The 26472-nt window shown below is 39.1% G+C and overlaps 1 protein-coding gene across 1 annotated transcript in view; it reads right to left on the bottom strand.

The window, feature by feature from the left end:
* The window catches only part of ZnT77C (Zinc transporter 77C), an 87258-nt gene that overhangs the window by 4255 nt on the left and 56531 nt on the right, over nucleotides 1–26472 (bottom strand). The window contains exons 2-4 of the mRNA XM_065221934.1: nucleotides 21975–22535; nucleotides 5234–5891; nucleotides 5042–5173 (exon numbers count right to left, since the gene is read on the bottom strand). Coding sequence (XP_065078006.1) covers nucleotides 5042–5173; nucleotides 5234–5891; nucleotides 21975–22163 — 979 coding nt within the window. The 5' untranslated portion in view covers nucleotides 22164–22535. The remainder of the gene's footprint in view (nucleotides 1–5041; nucleotides 5174–5233; nucleotides 5892–21974; nucleotides 22536–26472) is intronic.

The following is a 26472-nucleotide window of genomic DNA, read 5'->3' as shown; positions in this document are numbered from 1 at the left end:
TTGTAGATGATTTTGATTATAAAAAGATTGAAATAGAGTTGTCTACTTTTTAAAGCGAAAATAGTTGTTACACGTTTTTTGAAAGGTGTGTTTGTAGGGTTTTGCAAGTGGCGCGAGATCTGTAATTTAGATTAACGGGCACAAATGTTCACAATTAGCCAGAATACAGACATGGTTCCTATATATGGATCCTGGAGACAACGGAACGGTCCTCGAAAAATCCGGAACATCCGTAAAAGTTGTCAATCCATGAACCTGATCCTAGAGCTCTGCGGTTTTTTTTTGAAAACATTAGGAACTGTGGTATAAAAAATATTTGGGGTCGTGACATAAAAATATACCTGTTTGGCCATGGGACCGTCCTCCGGAAGATCCGGAACATCCGTAAAAGTGGACAATCAATTAAACTGATTCTAGAGCTCCGCGTTTTTTTCAACACTAGGATCTGTGATATAAGAATGAATTTGGGTCATGGACCCAGATGGCCATCGGACCGTTCAGCGGAAGATCTGGAACATCCGTAAAAGTAGTAAATCCACGATCCTGATCCTAGAACTCCGCGTTTTTTATAAACATTAGGAACTGTGATGATAGAAAGAATTAGGGGTTGTGACATAAACATGAACCTGTATGTCCATGGGACCGTCCTCCGGAAGATCCGAAAATCCGTAAAAGTGGTCAATGTATGGAACTGATCCTAGAGCTCCACGTTTTTTCGAAAACATTTGGAACTGTCATTTAGAAATTAATTTGCGGTCGTGACATAAACATGTACCTGGATGTCCATGGGACCGTCCTCCGAAAGATTCGGAACATCCGTAGAAGTGGTCAACTAACTGATCCTAGAGTTCTACGGTTTTTTGAAAGCATGTGGAACTGCGATATAAGAAAGAATTTGGGGTCATGACATAAACATGGACCCAAATAGCCATGGGGCCTTCGTCTGGTAAGTCCAAAACATCCGTAAAGAGGTCAATCAATGAAACTGATCCTAGAGCCCGCAGTTTTTTTTTTCAAAAAGTTACACGTTTTTCGGAGGCATAGTATTCGGAGTGTTAACTAGTGCAGTGGTAAAAGTTGAACGTGACCCCCCCCACTACCCGACCAAAGTCGGCTAACAAAATGAAAGCAAATCTATATTAAAGTTTGCAGTTCCTATCATAATGAAAACTCATTTTGATTTCAATTGTCACGACATTAGTCTGATATCAAATATTATAAATTAACAATATGGTTCACTCTTCTATTATCCCCAAGACACGATTTTTCCCGACACTAGCGGCTCTAGTGACGCGAAAGGTGACTAGTACACTGTTAATTGAGCGTAACAAGGCTATCAAAAACAACTAACTGTTGAGTAAAATTTAACACACGGTAAGAAAGAATTAGTCAAAATTAAGTTTATATCTCAAGCGTTGCCGGGATTTTCTGAGGTACAAAATATCTGATCACTGCTTCTCGGGCGTCGGTAGTATTGGTATTCAGTACGGAAAACAAATCAAGGAAAAAAAGTTTATTTCACCCAACTACACACTTAGAATTTTTTACAGAAATCTGTAAAATTTTACCGAAATCTCAACAGCTGAACGTTCGGTAAACAGTTTCGCAGATTTCCTGTAATTTTTCACAAATATCTGTGAATTTTTCACAGATATCTGTAAATAATTACAGGAAAACTGTAAAATTGTTTACCGAACGTTCAGCTGTTGAGATTTCGGTAAAATTTTACAGAAATCTGTAAAATAATCTTAGTGTGTAGGTACTATGTGGGAAGCCAAAAGTAAGTAAAGTCCCATGTACTCAATTAATCATGTTTTGTTGTTTTTGACATCATCCACATCCAGAGGGCCAGTCACTTTCGAATATATGGGAATGGTAGGAAACCATTTGGAAATGCGTGAACATTTTCAGTTTTTATTCATTATCGTCTTTATGAGCAGTTTGGCAGTTGTCAAAAATGACATCAAGATGCCTAGCCGGAGTCAATTTTGTTCTGAATAGTTTTCAATCCGACAAGTAGGCTTACTCAGATTGGGCTTTTCCGCTTTTCGCGCTGCCGTTCCGCTTCCGCTGTAATTGCGTAATAAATAATAAAGCGGAATGAAACAATGCCAAATGGACAGCAGAATCAAAACAAAACCGCAAATAAAGCTACCAGAAACTCAAATTTCTAATGGTCATAGGGTTACAAGAAGTTCAAAATAAAAATAAACCCCGTTAATATGCACGAAGTGTCATTCAGATTAGCGGGGGTCCACAGTATTGTACACGGTAAGAAAAAAGTACCCACTGTCCAGTTCGTTTTTACCTACTTTTGACTAGTTTGTCTCCTTTTCTCTTTCTAATGTTGTCAAAAACGGAGGAGCAAAACCACCCAACAAGGGTGGGAACCCAACGTTGAGTATAATCCTATTAAGAACTTAATTTTGGGTACTTTTTTCTAACCGTGTAGGGTATTTGGACACTGCAAAAATTTCCCTTTTATACTTGCACCATTCTTAACATGCGATTATAACCATTTCCCCAGAATTTGGGTACATTTTACTCATCGTTATAAAACTGGTTTACTCAGATTCTGCCAACTCCTTACTGCACATAAGAATGGGTACCGTCTACCAAATCAAAGGGTGGAATCAGAATAGTGTGTAGAAGAAGTGAATTCTACTCAATTAAGAGTTGTTTGCATGTCAATTTCTCTGTTAGCTAAACATTTAAACTATCTGGATCGTTTTGGTTAATGATTTTTTTTACGCTATGGGTCGATCATTTTGCGCTGTTTCTGGATGTTCCAGCTCGAAAGAAGGCCCTTCTAGGATTTCTTTCTTCTGGATTAATGCTTCAAACAGGTAAACAGATTTGGAAATATAGTAAATTTCAGCTAAGCCATACCAAAGTTTACATAATTTTAGGGAAGTGGATGCCTGGACAAACTTCTGTCGCAACCCGTCACTCAACAAGAGCAGTCTAATTTGTTCTTTGCATTTTTAAGATTCCGACTTCTACAATCCGAACAACAAAACTCAAGGGTTAGTATATACGATAACGATTTTAAATTGATTCACTACTTGAATGGCGTATTGGTCCCAAGCAAATCGATTAACGTACCCTATTCTAGTCGAAATTCTAGTACTACACTATATTTGTTTTGATTCCGTATGGAAGTTTGACAGATAAAATGAGGGGTTCGTGGATTTTCCTATGTTAAGAGGGGTGCATCGATTAGCTTGGGACCGAAGATAGTACCAGAACTGAGCCAAAAAGTTGAGCATATTTTTTCGGGACCTTCTGGTCTTATACCCCGTTCACATTACAGCCTATATCACGTTATATAGGCTGTCTTTCAATGAGCACTCATACATAGGATTTCCAGTGAAAACTAGATGTATGTGTGCTCATTGCAAGACAGCGTATATCACGTGATATACGCTGTAATGTGAACGGGGTATTAGCAACAATCAATACGAAACTAACGATTTTAAATTGGCTCACCACTTTAGTAGCCTATTGGTCCCAAGCAAACGATTAACGTACCCTATTCTAGTTGAAATTCTATTACTACACTATGTTTGTTTTGATTCGCTATGAAAGTTTGACAGATAACATCAGGGGTGTGTGGATTCATGCAGAACATGCAGGGGTGAGTGAAATAGCTTGGGACTGCTTGGGACCGTTTTTCTGGTACTGAGTGAGCCAAAAATAATAATGATTTTCTTCGGGACCCAGTGGTCTTAGAGTTACCTCTATGGTATTAGAGTTACCTCTATGGTACTCAGGCATGGAAAATCATTTGCATTCATTTGCCTCTAACTTTTTCCATCAACAGCATTCCGGAAAATAATGTATAGAGCTTTTGTAGGTGTCTGAAAGTCTCGTTAATAAAGAACAATAAACTAAACTAAACTTCTTAGAAAAGGTCTTTCCTGAATTTTGGAGAAGGTCATGGATGTTCCGAGATCTTGGTCGGATTGAGAGCAGTTGGAAAACAATAATTTTAGAACTTGGAAGAAGTTGGAGGAACTTCGTAGAAGTTAAGAACATTTTTAAGAAGTAAGGATAAGGTCACCTTGTAGATGCTCATGGATCAATTGGAGCCATTTTTCCACCCCCCGAGGAATTGTTTGGTGGCAAATGCGGTGCTGGATACATACAAATCTATAAAGATCGAGTCTGATCGATTCGTCTTTTAGCTTGGAACTACTCTATTTCTAGATCCTAATGAAACTGTTTCCAAGTCCGAGATCCGATAAATATCAAATGACTTGGTTTTTATTTTAGGACTTGAACAAAACTATTATTTTTTAATTTCTGCAGTACGATACTTTGCAAATCTTCTGGTTTAGAATATTAAAAATATTCATAAGTCCGAAAGTCGTCGAAACTCAAATAATCCAGAATCTCGTTTTAATAAAAGGCTAATTGTGTTTTAATTAATTTTTCAAAAGGTTCTCTTATTTTCTATAAATTTTTCTGAAGCACAATGATATTTCCAAAATTTCTACAAATTCCCTGAACTTCTTAAAAGTCCCTTAAAGTTTTACGAAGATCCCTGAAGTTAAAGAAAAATTCGTGAACTCTTGGTCAATTTGTAGAACCTGCAGACGTCGTATTAGCAACAATCAATACGAAACTAACGATTTTAAATTGGCTCACCACTTTAGTAGCCTATTGGTCCCAAGCAAACGATTAACGTACCCTATTCTAGTTGAAATTCTATTACTACACTATGTTTGTTTTGATTCGCTATGAAAGTTTGACAGATAACATCAGGGGTGTGTGGGACCGTTGTTCTGGTACTGAGTGAGCCAAAAATAATAATGATTTTCTTCGGGACCCAGTGGTCTTAGAGTTACCTCTATGGTATTAGGCTATCGAGTAAATATCGATATAATATATTTTCTCGAACTGGTACGCCAAAGGAAACATCCTGCACTGAAAGTATCACAAACATGTATCACTTTGACGTTCAACGTGTCTGGTTCACAGCAACATATTGCTCACCACTCAATATCGAATCGCTATATATTTGCTAAATCATACTCACTGTAGGGATAGCTCAGCGTCATTAGCACCACGCAAGACATTATCGAACACAGCGGATCGACAAATTTGGACGTATCTTCATCTTCGTTCGTATAGTGCACTATCATCGAGCATACAATGACGAAGATTGTACCTGTGGAAGGAAGATACGGAAATTGCAATTTGTTCCTCCGCACCCGATCTGTATACTTACTGCAAATATCTCTCATAAGCTCCCGCACGCTCTGTCGCTTGTGCGATCCAAATGCTGTAGTTGCCATGTGTCTCCGCGAGCCCGATAGGCGTCGCTCGCCCTTCCGAATCCCATCCCCGGTGACGACCCGATCGAGTATCACCGTTCCACTGGATGTGATGTACAGGAAGCTGCCCTGGTGGTACGTGTAGCCTCCGATCAGCAGATAGCAGAACCCATTCAGTATGATGCCCATGGAACCGAGTATGAGCACTGGAATGGGAAAGTGCATCGCGTCCTGGTGGTGGATGTGCGAGAGAGTTTGCAGGGCTTCCACCACGGCCGAGAAGCAGAACGAGGCCAGGAAGATGCACACCACCAGCATCGTGAGGACATCGATTCGGGTCCATCCGAACGTGTTTTTCAAACTGTTTTCGCGCTGCTGGCGGCTTTTGGCCTTGACCTTCTGCTTGACATTGGTGGCGTCTTCCTCGAGCGAGGTCGGTTTGAGCTGTTTGAGCGCCACGATGTCGGATGTTGACGATGAGTTATCGCCATTCTGTGGCAGTGGTACTTCGATAAATCGATTTTCGCTCTCAGCTGGATCTATCGAATTTTGCGAAGCAGATGTATTGAGCCGGGTGCACGGTTCCACCGATCGTGGGGTCTTTTTGCTGTGCTGGATGGATGGATGGATAGAGAAAACAAACAAAAAATGAAGTCAATCGATAGAGTAAATAATCGCGACATTGGATGAAGAAACGATAGATAACGATGTGGGTTTGTGGTTTAAATAACTCGTCTGAAGCTGGTTCGGAAGGCGATATCTAAATGTGGCAAGGTGCGGTTTTTGACGAATTATTTTCATCCAGCAGCGTGTACAGATGAGTACCAAGGACCTCGCCAAGGACAGTTGGGAAGATTGTAAATTCAAAAAGTCGCTCGACCACATTTCTAGATTGAATTTCTGTTTGAACTTATGTGTCTTCAAGCCCCCCCCCTTCAAAGTGAGCCTTCTACCGCGCATGATAATCCGAATATGAACCGAGTCCATTGTTCACAGCATTCATTCAAACCGAAACCCATTATTGGCATTTTGTGCGACCGTTTCGCCACATGGCATGGAGTCAAACAAGCATATAGTGGTTGAATTTCACGCTACTGGCTCAATTTCCACTTGTTCAATTTTCCGCCTATAATCGGTCGATTGCTTTAATATTCTTTCGGTGAGTATCCATTTGACACATTCTACGTGACGTTACAACGGTTTTGGCCTTTTTTTTGTCAAATTCCCATGTAATTCCCATATAAACTTCAAATGTTTCTCACTAAATGAGTTCAAAGTTCGGGAGGCTAATCAGGGCCCAATTTGAAATCGTTTGAGCACTGTGGAGCGAAAATTTAAAATTTTGCATCAGTCTAATGGCCAGTCACAATGTCTGAAACACCCCCTTCCCCCTTAAATGCTACGTCATTTATGCATGCTGCCAAACGAGACCATCCCTGGCAAGACTAGTACTCGCTGAAGCTGCCACCGATGGTGGTGGTGTTAGTGTTGATAACACGTTTTTAAGCTACATTCATGTGTACCGCATGGTTATATCGCTTTAAAAGTTTTTACTAATGTAGTAATGCTGCTATCACATCCAATTATAATGCACTTCTTTTTTAGGCAACGATAATTCTTGTTAAACACAGTAAACAGCGCCTATGGCACAACAAAGAGATAAAAAAATCTTCCCCCCTGCTCGCGACAAACTTTCCTAACAACGTATCACGCATGAACAGAGCTTGCTTGCGAATATTTGCAGCAGCTGTCAAATGTTGACGTAAAATCGAACCAGAGAACCAGGATTTTTCGGCTTCACACAAAGTATATGGGAATGACGTTTGTGTCATAGATGTGAACGAGACGCGATTCTATTTGATAATTTGAGCGGTGGCAGTTAATGTATTCAGTCAGCAGATGCCCTTATCCGGCACTTTTAAAATCATGACTGTTGAGTGGTGAGAAAATGCTAGAGAAGAAAACTGTTAATCAATTGCCATACGTCTACGATATGTAACTAACACCGGGTAGGGTACGCGAGACCGTAAATAATAAATAAAGCACTTGAACCTGCACGGTGTAGATAGCCGATGATGGCCAGTCGTCGCGAAAAGATTTATTACGTAATACCCCGTCCGATATATGGCAATTGACTGTAAAGAGGTTCGGAAAAGCATTGCACATTACTCACTCAACATTGCGATGAATGGGCCCGGTAGTGCGCGATTGCATTAGCAATATTTTGAAACAGCATCAATTTTGTGGAGCTGCCATTCATGCAAAAGTTCAAATGTTGATTTGAGTTATGATTGGTTTACGTTTTACTCATTTTCTACGTAAGAAGATCGGAAAATGTGTGTGCATGAGTGTAACGGAATGGAAAACGGTGTGTTCCTCAGCAACCCTGCACCAAATTCGACGCAATAACCGTAAAATTGAGGAAGGGGTGGTCACTAAATTTGCATTTTGCGGTTTTCACGGTTCAAACTTAAAACATTTCGTGATTAATAATGTTCAACAAATTGTATTCAAAAATCTAAGAACACCACGAAAACGTTGATTTTACATGTGAAGAGATATTCTTCTTCTAGAAAGTTTCAAATGTTCATGGAAAAATTGCATTAGTTTAGAAAGACATAGACATTTCACAATATTTTCTTGCAAATCTTTTCTGAACACCCATGGAATTCGTCTCCAAGTTCCCATGAAATATTCCTCTGTATCACATTAAAGATTTCAATTGGAAATAGCCTAGAACTTTCTGTTAATTTACTTTGAATTTTGACTAGTACTGAGCATGAGCATGAGCATGATTGACCGCCCACGGTTGCTGCTCTGTTATTACCAGATCAGCTGCAATTACACAGAGAACCAACAGATGATGTTTGGGACTAACATTCATCCTCAATGTGTAAGAGCTGGAGATCTAATATTTAGCAATACCAGCGCCGGCCGTGTCCGAATGCAGGTCAACTAGGGAATGGGAAGGAATGTGTTGACGTGGTACTCGCTGTGAAGGAAACCGAGAAATCCTCTGCGCTTCCACGAGAAATCACTGGGATGTTGGATGTGAGGAAAGGTTGCACACGCACACGCAGGGATCGTTTTTGGTAGAGCGATTATAATACACAAACACACACACACACACACGCGCGCGCGCACTCATCCAATTTCTATTTTTAGATCAGGACCCACACTGTGGTAAGTGATGCGATCGGTGTTAAAGAAGAATTTGTTTTCATTAAAATCTAGTGGGTATAGAATAAGGCAAAGTGAAAAATTGCAAGAAAGGGGACGGGCCTGGGATTGAACTCCCGAACTTCTGCTCAGTAAGCAGAAACGGTAACCACTGAGCTACCGAGCCTCGTCTCCTTACTTTGAATTTTGACTAGTACTTTCTAGGAAGTCACATCAGAATTTACCTCGATACTCTCTTGGAATTCACCGCAGAATTATTTTGAAATTATCACTAGAGAATTTAAATTCTCTGGATAATTTATTAATTCAGATCCCGAATCCTGAAAATTACTTTAAAGTCCTGAAGGAAGCTTGAATATCTGGAATCTTAATCTCTTGAAAATCTGAACTCTAGATGAAATCATAAAAACTAACATCTTGAAACTCTTAGTCTAAGTTTTCTTTTTATTTCTTAAAAAAATGAATGTCTATTCAAGTAATTTTCAGTAATCCCAAAATCTTGAAGGTTTTGTTGGTCCGTAATCCATAATTTTTTTTTGGGTGAGCATCGGAATGTTTCACTAAGAATTGAAGAGTTTGTTGTTTTAGTGTAAATAAGCATCTTTTACCAGGGTCATTTTTTACGTACAAAACCTGAGTAAGATTATTACTCCTCCTATTCCAATACCTCAATTGGCGGGAATGAATTTTCTTTAACAAAAAAAAGTTATGTGTTGTGTCCAAAGCACGACTGCATTGTTGACGTAAAACTACGAGATTATTTTTGCTGCTCCATTCAATATATTAATAACAAAATAAATGGTTTGAAAATTTAACTCCAAAATTAGCTATTCATTAATATTTTTTTTTGAAATTTGGTGGTTATTAAATAAATCGTAAAATTAGGATTCCATTTTTGAAATTAGAAACGGTAACTGACATCAAAAATGTTTATGTTGCAGAACTATGACAGACAAGTAGCCTTCAACTAGCGGCACCGGTGGTGTAGTGGTAAGCGTGATTGCCTCTCACTCCAAAGGGCCAGGGTTGAATCCCAGTCAACGCCGTTGGGATTTCCTGAGGCATAAAATCTCTGATCACGCCAGTGGTGTCGCGTACCTGTTCAACAACTTTGAAAACGTTATTTAGGGTCATGTTTACATTCAAATCAGTTTCAAAGGGTACAGGGTCATCTATTTTCACTGATTTTTACCCTAATAAACAAATACCATAAATGAACGACAACCTAAATGGTAAAACTATTCCACAAATGGTTTGGATGATACCCCGAACATGTCGTTAAGCTAAATAACCATATAAATTTTATTAGGGTATCCATTAGAATCAATATTGTTTAGTTTGTTTACGTTTTGAGAGTCGTTGAACAGGTATATTGAGGTTAGAGCGACGCCACCGTTGGTTCCCGGTCCATAAGTTGATGGATCGATAGGTAGGGTCCAGGTGTGGGAATGGTCGGCCTCCCTGGCGTCAGTAGCATTCCCGCATAAACGTGAACCATATCTTGACCTTACCGAAAATGGTTGAAAATTGTTTATAATCCCTGCTAAACTTTAACTGAAATGGTTATGGAACTTTACGCGAACATTTGTGTGATAAAGTTTTAACCTTATGTATTATGGTTTTTTGGAAGTGAACCTTACAAATAATGGGTTGTTAAGAACCATTACCATTCAAAATTCTTGTTTTTTCCATACATTTTCGGAAAGAAAACTATATTAGAACCTTTTTACTTATGGTTTGAGAATTTAATGGTAATGGTTATGGTAGTCAGTAAGGTCCATCGATGGTTATGTATTATTGGTCAACTTTACATGGAATATATCGAGAATTGATAATTATTAATTTACAGGCAACCCATACGTGATATATTCCACATAAAGTTGATCGATGTTACAAAACCATCGATGGACCTTACTGACTACCATAACCATTGACATTAAAGTTCTCAAACCATAAGTAAAAAGGTTCGAATATAGTTTTCTTTCCGAAAATGTATGGAGAAAACAAGAATTATGAATGGTAATGGTTCTAAGCAACCCATTATTTGTAAGGTTCACTTCCAAAATACCATAATACATAAGGTTAAAACTTTATCACACAAACGTTCTTGAAAAGTTCCATAACCATTTCAATTAAAGTTTAGCAGGGATTATAAACAATTTTTAACCATTTTCGGTAAGGTCAAGTTAGACTTCCCTTAGCTCAGTCGGTAAAGGCGCAGCTACAAAGTAAGACCATGCCTGAGGTGGCTGGGTTCAGTCCGGTCTAGGAAATTTTCGGGTTAGGAAATTTCTCGACTTCCCTGGCTATAGAAGTATGATTGGACTTGCCACACAATTATACCAATGATGCAAAAATGGTACAGGCGTCGAAAGCTCTCAATTTATAACTGTGGAAGAGCATCTAGAACACTAAGTTGAGAGCACGCAATAAGCAAATATGCGATATGCAATAAGCTTGAAATGTGAAGAAGAAGAGAAGAAGAAGAACTTTCAATTTAATCAACCATGATTGAACATTAAACCCAGTTTCAGATGATTATTTTTCTAGCAAGAAATAATTAATTTTTAATCATTAATGTCAAATTGATTGAATTTTTTGTATGATTTTTTTTTCCATTGTGGTTGATTCGCGTTTACTATGTTTGGTGTGTTGCTCGGTTTGCGATAGGGTGCGAGGGAGAGGAGGGTTCGCGTTTGGCTTTCAACGTTAGCAGTTTAGCTCGTGCCGTGCTCTGCACTGAAACAAGGACCATAGTTAGGAATACTATTTTGCAGAAATCACCTACGTTCAATATAACCACACCTATTACCGTTAAATCTACTATGATTTCAGTATAGTTGACTATGAATGTGAATAAAATTTACTATGGTTCTAGCAAAACTACTATGCTTGAAATAATAGTAAAATAAAATGAAATTGTTTTCTGCAAAAATCCATTGGGTATTTAATTTAAACCAGCAATATAGTATTTTTCCAATGGATTTTGTTTCAGTGTGTGTGCATTTTTTCTTCCCTTGCTTGCTGCGTGCTGGCGTTCCGCCTACCGGACGAAAGGTGTTTGTCGAATGTTTACGTCGTCGTGTTTGTGCGTTGAGGTTGTGTTTCAGAAATGCAATCGAAGTGTGCCGTGGCCGCAATTAGACGCGTATGTTTTCGGATTCGGTCGCTGGAGTTGCGAGTTGATTCGGCCGGTGAGGAGCTGGTGCTGCATCTTACAGACTGTGTACTGGCGAACTGAAGCCGTTGTGTCGCGGGATCCTTCTAGCTGGAGCAGCTAGAGTGTGTTTCTAGGTTGATGGGGGTTTACGCTGCTCTGTCAGGAACGAAAGGCGCTGTTTTAACACCGGTTGAAGAAGTAGGGGCAGTATATCTATAGGCGCTTTTCGAAATCATCGTGATGTCATGGATTCGTTTGCAACATATCGGGTGAGATCTTTCCTTAATTTTTCTCTTAACTTTCATTCCATTATTATATGGAACCAAGGGGTGGTCACTGTGCACACTTATTTTGTACCAATTTTTTTCTCAGTGTGCCTCACGTGTGCCGCAGCTGTGCCAGCAGTGCCGAGAATGCCAGTCATCGCACTGACTTTTGTTTGTTTGTTTGTTTGAATAATGGCAACCCGTTTAATTTGACAGCACGAAAGTTTTGTTTTGAATGAACAACACAACGAGCAGTGGAATCCGAACCAAGCCGATCGTAGGACCCCACAAAAAGGTGATGGAGTTCCAAAGCAAAGACAGCATCGAAACGCATCTGATGGCATTCGGGATTTACAGCCGCCGGGGAAAGCTGCTGCTAATGTTAAAATCGCTGGAACTCTTGCGGGATCGAAATCGGCTGCGGAGATCAGATGGCTAACTGGCATCGAACCGGCACAACGTGGATACATGGTTTGAGGTGGCCAAGGTCTTATACTTACTGAAGAATGCGACATCGTCAGTGGTGTCAGCGTCAGTCAGGTGGGTGCATTAAACAAGTGCTGAACAAGTGATTCCTCTTGCGGTTGTGTTCACCTATATTACCTTTCATCCCACTAGTATTAAACGACCGTCACTACCCAGTGCCACCGGAATGATCATGTAGCCGTGGAGCGACAGTCGGTGAAAGCCAGAATCCCGCAGCCAGAGTAAAATAAAAGCCAACTAAAACTAGCATATCCGAAACAATACAGAGTACCTAGTAGTCACGAACCGTTTATCTTTCTGATTCCTTCTTTGACAGTTTCTCATCTCCCACACAAAGCTACAGTGAAACGAACATAATTTGGCATTTTTTCATATCACATCCGGTGCTTTTTGATTGAGTGGAGTGTACTTATACATCCCAGTTTGTCGCACAGTGTGAACACTTTAGTTTCATCCAGAAATGGTCTGAATCCATCATTGGAACGTAGATCTGCTAGAAGAGTAAAATATCCCAGGAAGTGGATTAATTAAGGATTTTCCTATGCACGCATCTGTGCGTTTCATGGATATACAGTTTTGATTGATAGGTTGGGCTAGGGTATGTAATCGTCATAATTGGTTGTTGCATAAGTCAACAATCTTCAACGATTTGACCTATTGACTTCGAATTATTGATGCTGGCATATTCTGAAAAACGTGCTTGGTATGATTAAATACGTACGCGATACACAAACTTCACACTCATTTCCTTAAAGTGATTTGAGACTGAATAATCCATCCCAAAAGCATCTCACGATCGACCATTGATTGGCAGACGAAGCCACACAGCAATTTCAGTTTCGAACCAAACGGCGCGTCATTTGCCATTGAAAACGAAATTCACTGCCACAAAGGCTATTGACTAGGTGCAATCCGGCAGTAGGTAATAGCCATTGACTGCCATTTAGCGTTCATTGGCAATTGGCAGTCGGTACGATGCCACATGCCAATAATATCATAATAAGGCGCTTCCCGATAGGTAACCGCCTTCGTGATCGAAGTCTACCGGTGATTGTTGCCCGACGGCAGAGCAGTATAGTGTGAGCCGTGTTTCCAAATCGGATATCGTTGATCGTTAATCTGCCGGCCGGGATATGGTGATCCAGTCGTAACCATGTAAACATCATACAGCCAATGGTTTATTTTCCAAGTCTAGAACAATGACAAACGATTGTATGGAGATTATTCATTGTTATTAGGGTAAGTGTGCCAGTTTTTGACCTTAGTGTTCCTCGTATATTTTGCGATGTATCTACGCAAAAAATATGAAAAGTTAATTCAAATGTGATTTAGGCCTTCGGACCAAAAACTGGAGCACTAGTGCCTTAATTGGCACATTTACCCTATCCTGAATCCGTCTTTGCTCTGCAAAATTTGGCAGTTATCAACTCTTTTGTGCGATCCTGTGCAATTTTGTTGTGAATAATCTGGGAAGATAATGACTCCAATCGTTTAGGCTTTGATGATGATAAAAAAACCTGCCAAGATAATGATATATACAATTTGATGGATGACTGTAATTAGCACCATTACCTGCCAGGGAATCGCACACAGTGCGATATGAATGCTCCCTAGTAACCGTATTCGCAATGTAAATAATGCTGTAGTTGTCGACTGCCGCACATTGATCATGATTATTCAAATAAGTATGCTAGAAGACGTTAACAAGCTGATGTATTGAGAACTATTGATATTGATGCATATCATTCCTGGAACGAGCTAGCTTGTGCTGCTTCTTTTGTACGAAAGATTTACCCTTTGAGGGCAAACAACTGTGGTGGGACGAACACTAGATGAAAAGAAGATGAATGATTTGATTAAATGGTAAAACGATTTCACTTGGACTCTATCACCGAATCATAATGATCAATTGCCTCCAATTTAACCACTTAAAAATATAGCTTTATACCTTTTTATCATATGGCAGCAGTTTGGAAATAATCCACTGAGGAGCCCAAACAACTTTTTTTTAAATTATATTTAACTATATAACCATAAAGTAAGGAACAATCATATACATGTTGTTGCTACCTCAAAACCGCTCAAAGTAAGGTTTGCTTGGAACTTTATCTTATAATGCAATGAAAGGTCCCAGGAACTAGTTCTTCTAAAATTGATTTCATACCTCTTAAAAATAAATAAAATATAAAATGTATTCCATGATAACTAAAGAGGAAGTTAATTAGGAGTTAACCTAAATAATTTAAAGGTTTCTGTTTCTGGAGAACCTGGATCAGAGAAAGGTTGTTTGTATAAGTCGTCAGGTTCATATTTTACTGGCATCGTAATTTTCACCTAGGTTTTATTTGTCACACAACTGTCTGAGAAAGGAGCACATCTGCGGAATGACTATTACTTGGATTATCCCGATCGCGTCCGTACCCAAGTAGCATTGCAAGTTTTAAAGAGGTTTTAAAGCATTCTACAAGTCTAAATCATGGTCTACAGAACCCTAATAAAACCTAAATTGTTACTTGGGTAATGTGGCTTTGTGGGCACATGTGGGTTTTATATGTCTACATTATCTACATTTATTTTTAAAAGGCTCTATCGCAGGAGCTTTACTCAGCCGATAATTCTGTTTGTAAAAATTAGAAATATAACTCAAATCTACATCTCTAGGGATGGGACCGATTACTAACGGTTAGAAGGTTTACATTGGTTGTGTTGTCTTACAAGAAAATTGTCGCCAGTAATTGTAGCGGTTCTGAATTCCTATACCGATCCAGATTCCGGCCCTGATGTGCAATCATGATCCTTCTAGGCCAGTTTACGCCAGTTGCATGTTAAATATTAATTTTGAGGCATTATATAGTAAGATATGTATTCGGCAAAAATGGGATACTTGTTAACTGCCACAGGTCTTGAAAGCTAGCTTCTGGTCGTGAAATATTTCTTCAGATCATAGACGTTTGTCTGTTCTTCACTTATTTTAGACCAAGTGCTAAAGATAACTACGAAATAGGGTGAAACATTTCCGAAAAAAAAAAACATTGACTTCAAGCTATGGCGAATCTATTTTGTAGCATTTTCTACCATATTGAACCAAGCTAACACTCAGAGTGGCCAGTGGACCGGGAAAATCTCGAGAATTCTAAGTCATCGGAAAAAAAACTTCGATAACCTCGTGAATTTAGATGACAAATCGGGAAACATTTACTTCATCTAAAAAAAAAAAACAATTTAAAATCGTTAGAATTTAAATCAAGATATTTCTGAACAGAATTGGACAATTCTGAGGTGATTTTCTTGGGAAAGATAATTCAAATGAATTTTAAATAGAATAATGCGAGGAAGCATTAAAATTCAAAGACAATCTAACGTTGAAATTCATGATTTTTTGAATTGATCTGCAGAGAATTCCTAGACTGCTATAATGATATTTTCTAGGGACTTCCAGAGATAATCAAAGACTCACTTTAGAAGAGTTCTGAAATTTACTGTATGAAATTAGAGAGCGAGAACGATTAGTAATATCCATTTAATTCCACTAACTAAATGGAAATAACTAATCCTTCTCTTTCTCTTTATTTAGGTATTCCACTTAGATGTAAAGAGTTTTGAGTGAATTTTCAAGGTAGTTGAAATTTTGAAGAATTCGAAAGCAGATCCGAAATTCGGCTCAGGAAAAATGTTGCTGTCTTAGCCATTTTACCATCCCTTCGGCTTTCGGTTTTATTTTCTTGTTTAATGTTGTGATATACAGCCGGGAAAAATTCCAAAATCCCGGGAAAAATCCGGAAAAAACGGGAAATCGTTAATCGGGATTCACTGCCCAAGTAACCACCAAGCCAATACAAGTTCTAGAATTCACGAAATTTCCGAGGACGCTGAGATGCGTGAGACAAATCAACAAGGTACAAAAGCTAGCGGCATCACTAACAGTGAATCTAGTGAAAGGTGCAATGCTACTGCAAATGTTGAGGTATTTTTTCACAATGCTGATGATTGTCCTCAAGAAAGTAGTGAAACAAAGAATAGCCTGTAGACTTGAAGACATACTTCAAGTCTCCGCGTAAATCGTACGGGTTAGGCAAAAGATGTGCGTCTGACTTCAAAAACTGTCGCATTAATGGCCCTTCGCTCATTTTCAACTTCTATTCAATTTTCATACTGCCGTACTCTAACGGAACTATCCACCTACCCTCTTCTAAGGATCATTCTCTAGCTAATAAATTATCACACAAAAGCTTCATGTTAGCATTTCCAACCAACTCCAAAGAATATTGGAAATTCTGCGTTGCCCGCCTTATGCTCCGAATCAAATTCGAGTTTGAATAACGAAGATTGTCTTGGACATCGACCAAAACTAGAATAAAGGCAGTTAGAAATGCCCTTCAAGTAATATCAAGCTCGCAAAAATGTCTGGAACCAGCATTAAGTTTAAACAAGAAAACCTTCATCACGCAAAGGCAGCTTCAACTATTCTCAGCAAAACATTTATCAAAGGCAAACTGGATGTAGCCTTACTTCAAGAGCCTTGGACTTATAAAAGCAGGATCTTGGGAATGCCTACACAATCGTGTAAGTTTATAAATGACAACACTCAGCTCAAGCCAAGAGCTGCAATTCTTGTCAATATTAATGCCAATATTAATGCCAAAATTACACCAATTACAGAATTCATCAATAGAGATATTGCTGCAGTTTCACTAACTTAAGGAAAACCGATGCTCTACGTGGCATCCGCATATTTTACTGGCGAAATTGAAGATGCACCTCCTCCAGAAGTAGCAGCGTTCGTGTCTCACTGCAGAAGCCAAAATAAGGCTTTTATCATACGATATCGAGCAGCTCCGGAATCAACAAAAGGGGTGAGTGTCTATTTGATTTTATTTCACAACATAATATTGACATATGTAACAAAAGGGAACTCCCCGACATTTGTTAATGTGATAAGGGAAGAAGTTTTGGACCTTACTCTTTGTAGTTCAATACTTTCTGATCGAATAGTTAATTGGCATGTATCAGCAAGCATGGGAAAATTCATTCACTCGCGCGAGCACCACATAATCAAAATCAATGAGATATACATACAGGAGTGGCACATGATAGAGGTTGTTTGTGTTTGAGAGCAATACTACGAAACATTTTCGGAGATGAAAACTGGTGACGACACAAGAAATAACTCTCCGAACAAAAATCGTGATTGGGACGTCGCAACTTTATTGTCTCCGGTGCCCAGGGTTACTTCTACTCACTTGCTATAAAAAAATGTTTTTCAGAATTATGTTATCATGAAATTGTTTAATGCTAATTAGTACTTGTAAGTTACAATAAGAGGTCATGAAGTATATGTTTGACACATAAAATCTGTCAATATTGCTTTCAGTGCGCCACAATCAGCGATTTTCGACTCGACATAAGATCGCTGATTGTGACGCTCTCAAAGCGAAATTGACACATAGCTCTTGTTACTTACAAGTGCTATGTTGCATTATAACATCTAATGATTGCATAATTCCCAAAAATATTTTTTTATAGCAAGTGAGTGGAAGCAACCCTGCCGGTGCCTGAAGCTTCGGGTACACGGGACCACACTACCACCGATAAAGTTTGCCCCGCTTACTAATACATTCGTAAGAGGCACTGCCTTACCTATAGGTAAAGCAGATAGAATCAAAATAGCCATCCTCATCTACAAACAGATTGCCGAACGAGTGTAAATTCTTCCAACCAAGTGACTCAGAATTGACAGCAGTAGAAGGAAAGAAGGATGCTTGTGTATCAGACGAAATTTCTTTATCAACAAATTAAGTTTTAATTTAAGGCTAATGATATACTGAAGGAGGTTTATAAAGATCATCTTAAAACAAATTGGGAACTATATAGCATAAATTTGAAGAGCCAACATGAAACCATTTTCTATAATATTGATAACATTACAAAGCTAGAAAAAGTTGCTAATGACTTAAAAACTAATATGAATCAGGCTTACAATGCCAGTTGTCCTACAAAGGAGCGCTCGACTAATAGAGATGTTTCCTGGTGGAATGATAGATTAGAAAAAAACTACGGAAAAATGCTAGCAAACTATTCAACCGTGCAAAATTTAGTTCAAACTGCTCTCAATATAAAGACGCGTTAACTGAATATAACAGAGAAATAAGAAGATCCAAGCGGAAATATTGGAGACACATGCGTGAAAACATATAAAATAGCCCTGAAACTGCAAGACTTCAAAAAGTTCTCTCAAAAGATCATTCTAGCGGTCTTGGAACTGTCGAAAAGACTGACGGACATTTTACTGAAAACTCAAATGAAAACTCAAATGCAAACCCATTTTCCAGGGTCTCTTCCTACTGATGATCAACTACAAAACGTGAACGTGATAGATCTACCGAAACAAATGTCTCGCTATGTGGGCTAGATATGTCAAACGAAGAGACTGAAAACTTTGCCATTAGAATATTTACAAACTCTAGAATTGAATGGGCGATAGATTCTTATAGTTCTTTTAAATCTCCTGGCTCAGATGGAATTTTTCCAGCACATATTCAAAATTGTAAATCTATAATAATTCCTGTTTTAATTAAATTGTTCAAGTCTAGTTTCTTATTCGGATACATTCCAAAAAATGGAGACAAGTCCGAGTGGTATTCATACCAAAGGCGAACAAAAGAGATAAATCTTCTCCACAATCATTTAGACCAATAAGCCTTTCGTCAATATTTTTGAAATTAATGGAAAAAATCATAGATGAATATGAAATAAATAAATAAATAAATCATAAATACTTCTTAATAAACCATTATGTAAAAAAGAAGTAATGAAGTAATAAAATTGTGTTATGTAATACACAATTTGCTTACCAGTCAGGCAAGTCAACAATAACAGTTCTTCATACTCTTATTGATAAAATAGAAAAAATCCGTTGCGGCTAAGGACATTCTACTAGCAACGTTTCTTGATATTAAAGGTGCATTTGATAATGCATCTTTCCCGTCGATGATAAGCGCCATGAGAAATCGTGGTTTTAATAAAAACATAATCAACTGGATTGTAGAAATGCTATCCAAAAAAAGAGAAATATTAGCTAATCTAGGAGATTCAGTAGTGAAAGAAACAGCTGCAAAACTAAAACTAAAGCATCAAGGATTCGAAATAATTGGGTTTGCGGATGACATTGCCATTATAGTCCGTGGAGAATGCGATAAAATATTTTAACATGTAAATATTCTCAAGAATTTAAGGAAAAACTGATTTACTAGGATGTTTAATATTTTTTTTCTAAAATTTTTAGGCGAATAAAAAAGTAGCGAAAAACATTTTTTTATTAAAATCGAAACGTAATTATTTTTTTCGGAGTGGCAAACTTCCCCTTAGATATCAATTTGGTCCGTTAGTTTTACCGAATAAAACTTATGCTAACAAACTTTGCATTGAAGAGCTTATTACGATTTCTTTTTATACTGATTTAAAATCAAAGGAGACAAGAGAAAATGGAAGGATCCAGCAGACCATCGCTTCCAAATTGTCCTCTCCCGCCTAAGATCTAGCCACACTCGCCTTTCCTACAACCTCAGTGGAAACGGTGATTTCCACAAGACTCTACTCATCACTCTGTTGAGCATTTCCTATGTCACTGCCCCCAATACCAGGGAGCAAAATAGCTTTACGGGATTCCAAGCAGTGTAAAAGATGCACTCAGCAATTATGCAAGCCGGACTGCTGCTCTACTAGGTTTTCTGAAAGAGGTAGGACTCTCCCACCTAGTTTGATAACTACCACTTCGGTGCTCGCTGCCGCGGACCCCTCACTTAAGCCTGCTACCGGTGGCACTCTTTTCTTCGTCTAGGATCGACCACTCGCATCCGGATTACTGACCCTAAACAGACCAATGATGCCATGCGAGTCGTGACGTGAGTGCGGTGTCGTTGGTTAAGTGGCAGCAGGATTGGGATGCAGCAGAGAATGGTAGATGGACACACAGGCTAATACCGATTATTTCGACCTGGGTGGACAGGAAGCATGGAGAAGTCAACTTCCACTTGACGCAGTTCTTGTCTGGTCATGGCGGCTTCAGGAAGTACCTGCATCGGTTCGGACACACAACATCACCCTTCTGTCCGGAGTGTGGGAATGTGGAAGAATCACCAGAGCACGTGGTCTTCGAATGTCCTAGATTTGACCTTTAACGCCGTCAGCAGAGCAGTAACGCAGATCATGTCAGCGCTGCAGCGAAAATGGCGAGGAGACCATCTAGAAAGTAGTAATGTGCTCACACAAGTGCGAAGTGAAAGCCGAAGCCGGGAGAACTCTTCGTCCGATTAGGTTGAATCCACCACTGGGGTTAACCGAGTAGAACGCCACGCTGGGATCTAAGTGGCTCACAAATTGGAGAGACGATCAGCGAAGTGGAAGCGCCAGTTAGCTGAGGTACAGTGAGGTGCGTAATGCACAGCCCCCTCCGAAATAATACGACAAGTGGTTCCGGGGGAAAAAGGGCAAGGGGTCCAAGGAGGTTTTAGTGCGGTAAGAATCCCTCACACCGTGTCACCGCAACCGTGCGCCCGGTCGTCTAGCGGTGGCATGGTGGCCTTTTGAAGGTTTCCTCCTTGCCAAAAAAAAGGGCCAATGATACAACCTAGACTCATGTGCACCAAAACCCGGACTACTGACCAAAACAGACCTACGGCACAACCAGAACCCACCAGCAAACAACCATTGACCCTTACTGACAGTAAACTAGAAAGTATACAATACTCTGTTTAAACAACTCTGTATTAAAGGGACCCTCTTCTGGGGCCCCATTCTTCTTCTCGGAGACCTCCTTCGGAGATCCGCATAGAAGAAACAGGCCATGGCTGCAAGTCTCTTTAATAAAGTAACCTAACCTAACCTTTATCCTGATTTATCGTTACTGATTTACTGAGTATTTACTCAAAATTAAGTTTATTAAAATAAACTAATGATAATAGGCATCTTTAAAAGTGGGTGAGTGGAATCAAAAACCAGCATAAAATTGTATCCCCGAAAAATCTAAAAAGCTCAAGGTTTTTCAACTTGCTACCCTTCGTGATTTTTAGGACGAAACTTATGAAAAAATATCCAGGTTCCTTCGGTGGTTTATTTTAAAACAGATCTCTAATGAAAGGTAAAATGGTCTATTTCAAAATAATGGAGGATTCAGCAGTGCTTATAGGGGAAATGGATTTAATGTCGGCCTAAATGCACCTAATTTGGGTCCATGCATAAATTCAGCAATCGACTAAATTTTCAACAGCGACCAAAAATATCCATTAGCACCTTCCCAATAACGCGTTCAACTAGATAAAATTGATAAATAGCAGATTTTTAACGATGGGCCCAATCTAAGATCCATAGGCCAACATTAGAGCCATTTCCCCTTTTTTTTTGTTATAATATTGTTCTACCATACACACTGTGTGGTAAACTAAGTAGGTAGGTATATCATTTTTTGTGATCTGCGGTTATTTTTGCGTTTTACCCGCCATATCGTCGACTCATCATGGCTCGCCTGATTTTACTCGAAACTCAATTGGGCCCAAGGATAACACCGACTCTACCGGAATTAACAAATCATCTCATCCGCACACTCACCTTGATCGTCAGGATACACCCGCTCAGGGCAATTATATTACACAACATGTGATAGGAGTCGACCAGCAGCACCAACGCATGGGAGATGTGACTCAGGAACAGTTGCACCAAAAAGTAAAAAATCGACAGCACCAAAACAATGTACAGCTGCACCGGTTGCAGCCGGTAGATCCATTCCTTCATAGGCATTTTCTTCGTCTGTGAAAATATGCCTCACTGACCACTACAAATCAAATTTTCTTCAATTTTTACGCTCCTACTTCTTCCACACGACACGTTTCACTAGGCATGCGGTTTCACTTTCACAGCAGCAATACGTGTATCATCATCATCTCCAACATCATTCTTAGAGGACTTATATATTTAGCACTCTCTGGGATTTAAACCACTACCGTTTCTTCATATCACACACATTCCCTCCAGGGGGGGTTGGCTAGGAAACAGGCGACCGATGACGATGTTGAGCCGTTCTGCGCGATTCGAATGCTCCACTCACAGCCCTCTGCACGCGACGAGCTCCGACCGGTGAATAAATCGGCGAAACTCTCATCTGTGGAAGATCTGTTGAAGGGGGGTGGGGCGGGGAGGAGGAGGAAACAGAAACATAAAAGTACAAAGATTAGTTAAGGCAACGACACAATAGCAGCACAGCACCCTCATCGTGGGCCGTACTTGTTGCGTATGTATGTGGATGCATTATCAAAATTCATATAGGTACAGGATGAAATCGGTTGCGTAGGGGAGAGTTTGGTGAATGTGGTTCGGTCGATGTCGTTGGCAATTACTCTTTTTTTTATTAGGAATTGATAAGGATAACTTAAGAGCAAATTTTCATTACGTCGAATGTAACAAAGGTAAACAAAGTCGAGCTATCAGTGTCAATCGATGCTCCTGCTATTACACTATATACTGTCCGAATATAGGATCACATCCCATTTTTTATTTTTTTTTTTTTAATTTATGAGGTGCGCAGTAGGCTCTGCCCGCAAACGGTCGGTTTTAATTTCGCTGTCACAAATTCCGTGTTTTCCGCGTGCTGTTTGGCTTGTCCAAAGGCAAAAAAAAATCGTTTTTATTATTATCATGTGTATATAGATTCATCATGATTAATTTATCAGTGTTTTAATATTGTGAATTATTGTGAAAATTCCCGGGCTAGAATTTTGTTTGAATAGTTGTGTTGCTGTAGCGTCGTGCTAGTGTGTTCCGGTGCTACGCCTCCACTTCCGGAAGCATTGGCGTTCTGCCCCTGGACAAAAACCGGGAAAGATGATTTTGCAGAATAGAATACGATGCTTCCACGTCGAGGACACAATGCATAAGCGGTGAGATCTAACTGATTACAACTAGATATAAAAATATGAAATGCATCCTACTAAATACGTGCCATCTACAAAGCAGGAATTGCTTTGATGATGGAAGTGTACACGCAGTACCAATATACATTTTATATCGGTACTACGTGTATGCGGGGCTTGTTGTAAGTGAAAGTAACCTCGGAATGGACGTGAGTGACCAGGCATTCTGAAATGGATTACTGAATCTCAACAGAGCTATCGCCTTTCAACTTCCGGGCTAAAATTGTTTGCAATGTGATCAGTATAAGATAATAATGCATTATATTGCAAACATTTTTCTTCCATAAAAACACTGCCGGACAGTGGAAGTTGGATTGTATATACATACATACATACATTCATCCCATTTTTAAATTTATTTACCTGTCGAATTGCTTTTTGACGAAATCACCTTCCGATCAAAATAGTTTTCGATGTTACTTAAGTCACCCGATTTCTATGGAGATGCCGTTTGCCTTAAGTAACAGCACTGAGAAACCCGTGAAAAGTGTACTTTCGTCGTTTCGCTTTCTCATTATTAAAGTGAATAAATCGAACTGTTTGTTGCTAAGATGATTTCAGTGGTCCTAAAATGATGAATGGGCTGCACGTAAAGAGACGTAATTGATAATTCTCCCGAATATCCTGGTAAATACACTTTGACTTAAGTAACAATAGGGGCCACCAAACGACGTATAATAACTTTTGACTCAAAAACCAGTATTTCTTAGCATGAAAGCTAGCGATTTGCCTTTGTATGATTAAAACCCGGCTAAATATGTTAAAGATTGCTATCACTATGAGATTATATGTGTTTAATTGGAAATAGGAATAACTTTTCGGTCATCAAAACAAAACTTTATTTTTCTCGGATCGGTGCGAATGTTACTTACGACATAATGAAAATTTGCTCTTGAACTAGTCTAGTTATCACAGCTAACAGTTCTAGATTCTGGATGAACTTTTCTGTGCAAGATGTATTGCATATCTAATAATTTAACTCGATGACAATATTTTAAATTTTGTATGGAGATTCGATGAATTAGTATGGGAAATTAATGATGTTCACTAACATTGCTCTAACTTTGGTGGTAGTTGTCCAAACGTTGGACAAAGTAATATGTAGTTGTCATGACAATGATCAACAAGCCTATTTATGTTGTGATGAAATTGGTGTTGTTGTCTTGCACATATTTATGTGTCCATTTCGACAGTGAGCATGCATAAGGGCGAATACGCGATGATCGATTCTCTTCATCGATTTTCTCTTTGCATTGCTACAGCTAAGCGATACAATTTTCTAGAATTTGTTCAATGCAGAGTAGTTACAGGTTGTATTGCATATCAAAAGCAACAGCAAACGCACCGATAAACGTTAAATCTAGCGAGTTATTAACGAAAGAGAAAATCGACGAAGAGAATCGATAATCGCGTATAGGCCCTTATGCATGCTCACTGTCGATTTATCCTATTTTGCATTTTTTTTTCATATTTCTATACTGCCGGTAATAGCAAGTCAGTCCCATCTGCATTTTTAGTTAAAACAACGTCACAGATATGTTTTTAGGATTGCTTCTATAGAATTAAAATTGTTAGACAACACATCGCATCAGGAAATTTGTCTCAAGACAGATTTTGTCCACGTTTCCTAGGGTATCTAGAACATGTCGGGGTGTGACCAATATAGTTCTTACGATACTCAGTTTGACCGCCAATGGATATGGCTTTGAATTCTCATGTGATTTGTTGTATCTCTTGATAGATTTTGATTTAAAAATGATTTACCACTTCCCCGGGAATACCCGGAACATGTCCGGGTGTGGCTAACATGGTGCTGGTCACTCATCATGACTCTTATTGATCTTATTTTTGAATTCTCATGTGAATTGATTTATCGCATGGTGGGTTTGGCACGTTTGGCTCTGGTCTGATGAAGACGCATACTCACCGGAATATATGATCATGGAATTGTGACTGACTTGCGGTTATTTTTCTCATTGACGTTAAATGTAATTGCAAGTCAGTCCCACTCAGATTTTGGCTATAAAATTAAAATTTCACGAAATTTTATCCAATATTTTTTGGTAAATATAGATGCATTCTATCACATTGTACGTTTATTTTTAAATTTATCCCTTTAAAAAAAGTGTCAAATCCTGGGGGCAAGACAGCTTTTGATCATGAGTAAAACCGGAGTTAATTTTGAGTAACTCTGAGTAGCTCACGTTGCTCAATATCTTATATATACATAGCAACCTGATTGTTATATTGAAAATAATGTTGAAACCGATGCTGTCAAGCAAAGTAAGTTAACGTGCTTTCTTGGAATTTCTGTGTAGGGACTTTTGAGGCGGTTCGATAGGTTCGGATTAGGCTAAATTAATTCAATAAATTCAATTCTTAGAGCAGTATAAAGGGTGATACGGTCAAAATTTGGTCAATATCAACTTGACGTATTTCTTTCAATTTTGCATTTAAAAAACCTGAACACCCCTCATTTTGAAGGTGTGTGTGTGTAGAATGTTGCTCCTATTTTGATTTTGGAATTCACTCTTGAGTTGTCAAAATGCCGTCCAAGCAAGAAGAGCAGCGTATCAAAATTTTGCTCGCGCATCGCGAAATTCCGAGCTACTCGCACGCAAAATCGCTAAAAGTTGCCAAATCAACCGTTACAAATGTAATTAAAGTGTTTGGGGAACGTTTGTCGACAGCCAGGAAGTCTGGATCGGGAAAACCGGAAGCCGCTGAGATGACAAAGAGAGTTGCCGGTAGTTTCAAGCGAAACCCTAACCTCTCTCTCCGAGATGCCGCAAATAAGCTGGGTGTATCGTCTACAACCGTGCATCGAGCCAAAAAACGAGCCGGACTATCGACTTACAAGAAGGTAGTGACTCCAAATCGCGATGATAAACAAAATACGACGGCCAAAGCGCGATCCCGGAGGCTGTACACAACGATGCTGACGAAGTTTGACTGTGTGGTAATGGACGACGAAACCTACGTCAAAGCCGACTACAAGCAGCTTCCGGGACAGGAGTTTTATACGGCAAAAGGAAGGGGAAAGGTAGCAGATGTTTTCAAGCACATGAAACTGTCAAAGTTCGCAAAGAAATATCTGGTTTGGCAAGCCATCTGTACCTGTGGCTTGAAAAGCAGCATTT

The sequence above is a fragment of the Ochlerotatus camptorhynchus genome, unplaced genomic scaffold, assembly GCF_037179485.1.
Source record: "Ochlerotatus camptorhynchus isolate MF236.1 unplaced genomic scaffold, CSIRO-AGI_Acam_v1.1 ptg000150l, whole genome shotgun sequence".
Classification (NCBI taxonomy): Eukaryota; Metazoa; Arthropoda; class Insecta; order Diptera; family Culicidae; genus Ochlerotatus; species Ochlerotatus camptorhynchus.
This window is presented reverse-complemented; position numbering and strand designations above follow the sequence as displayed.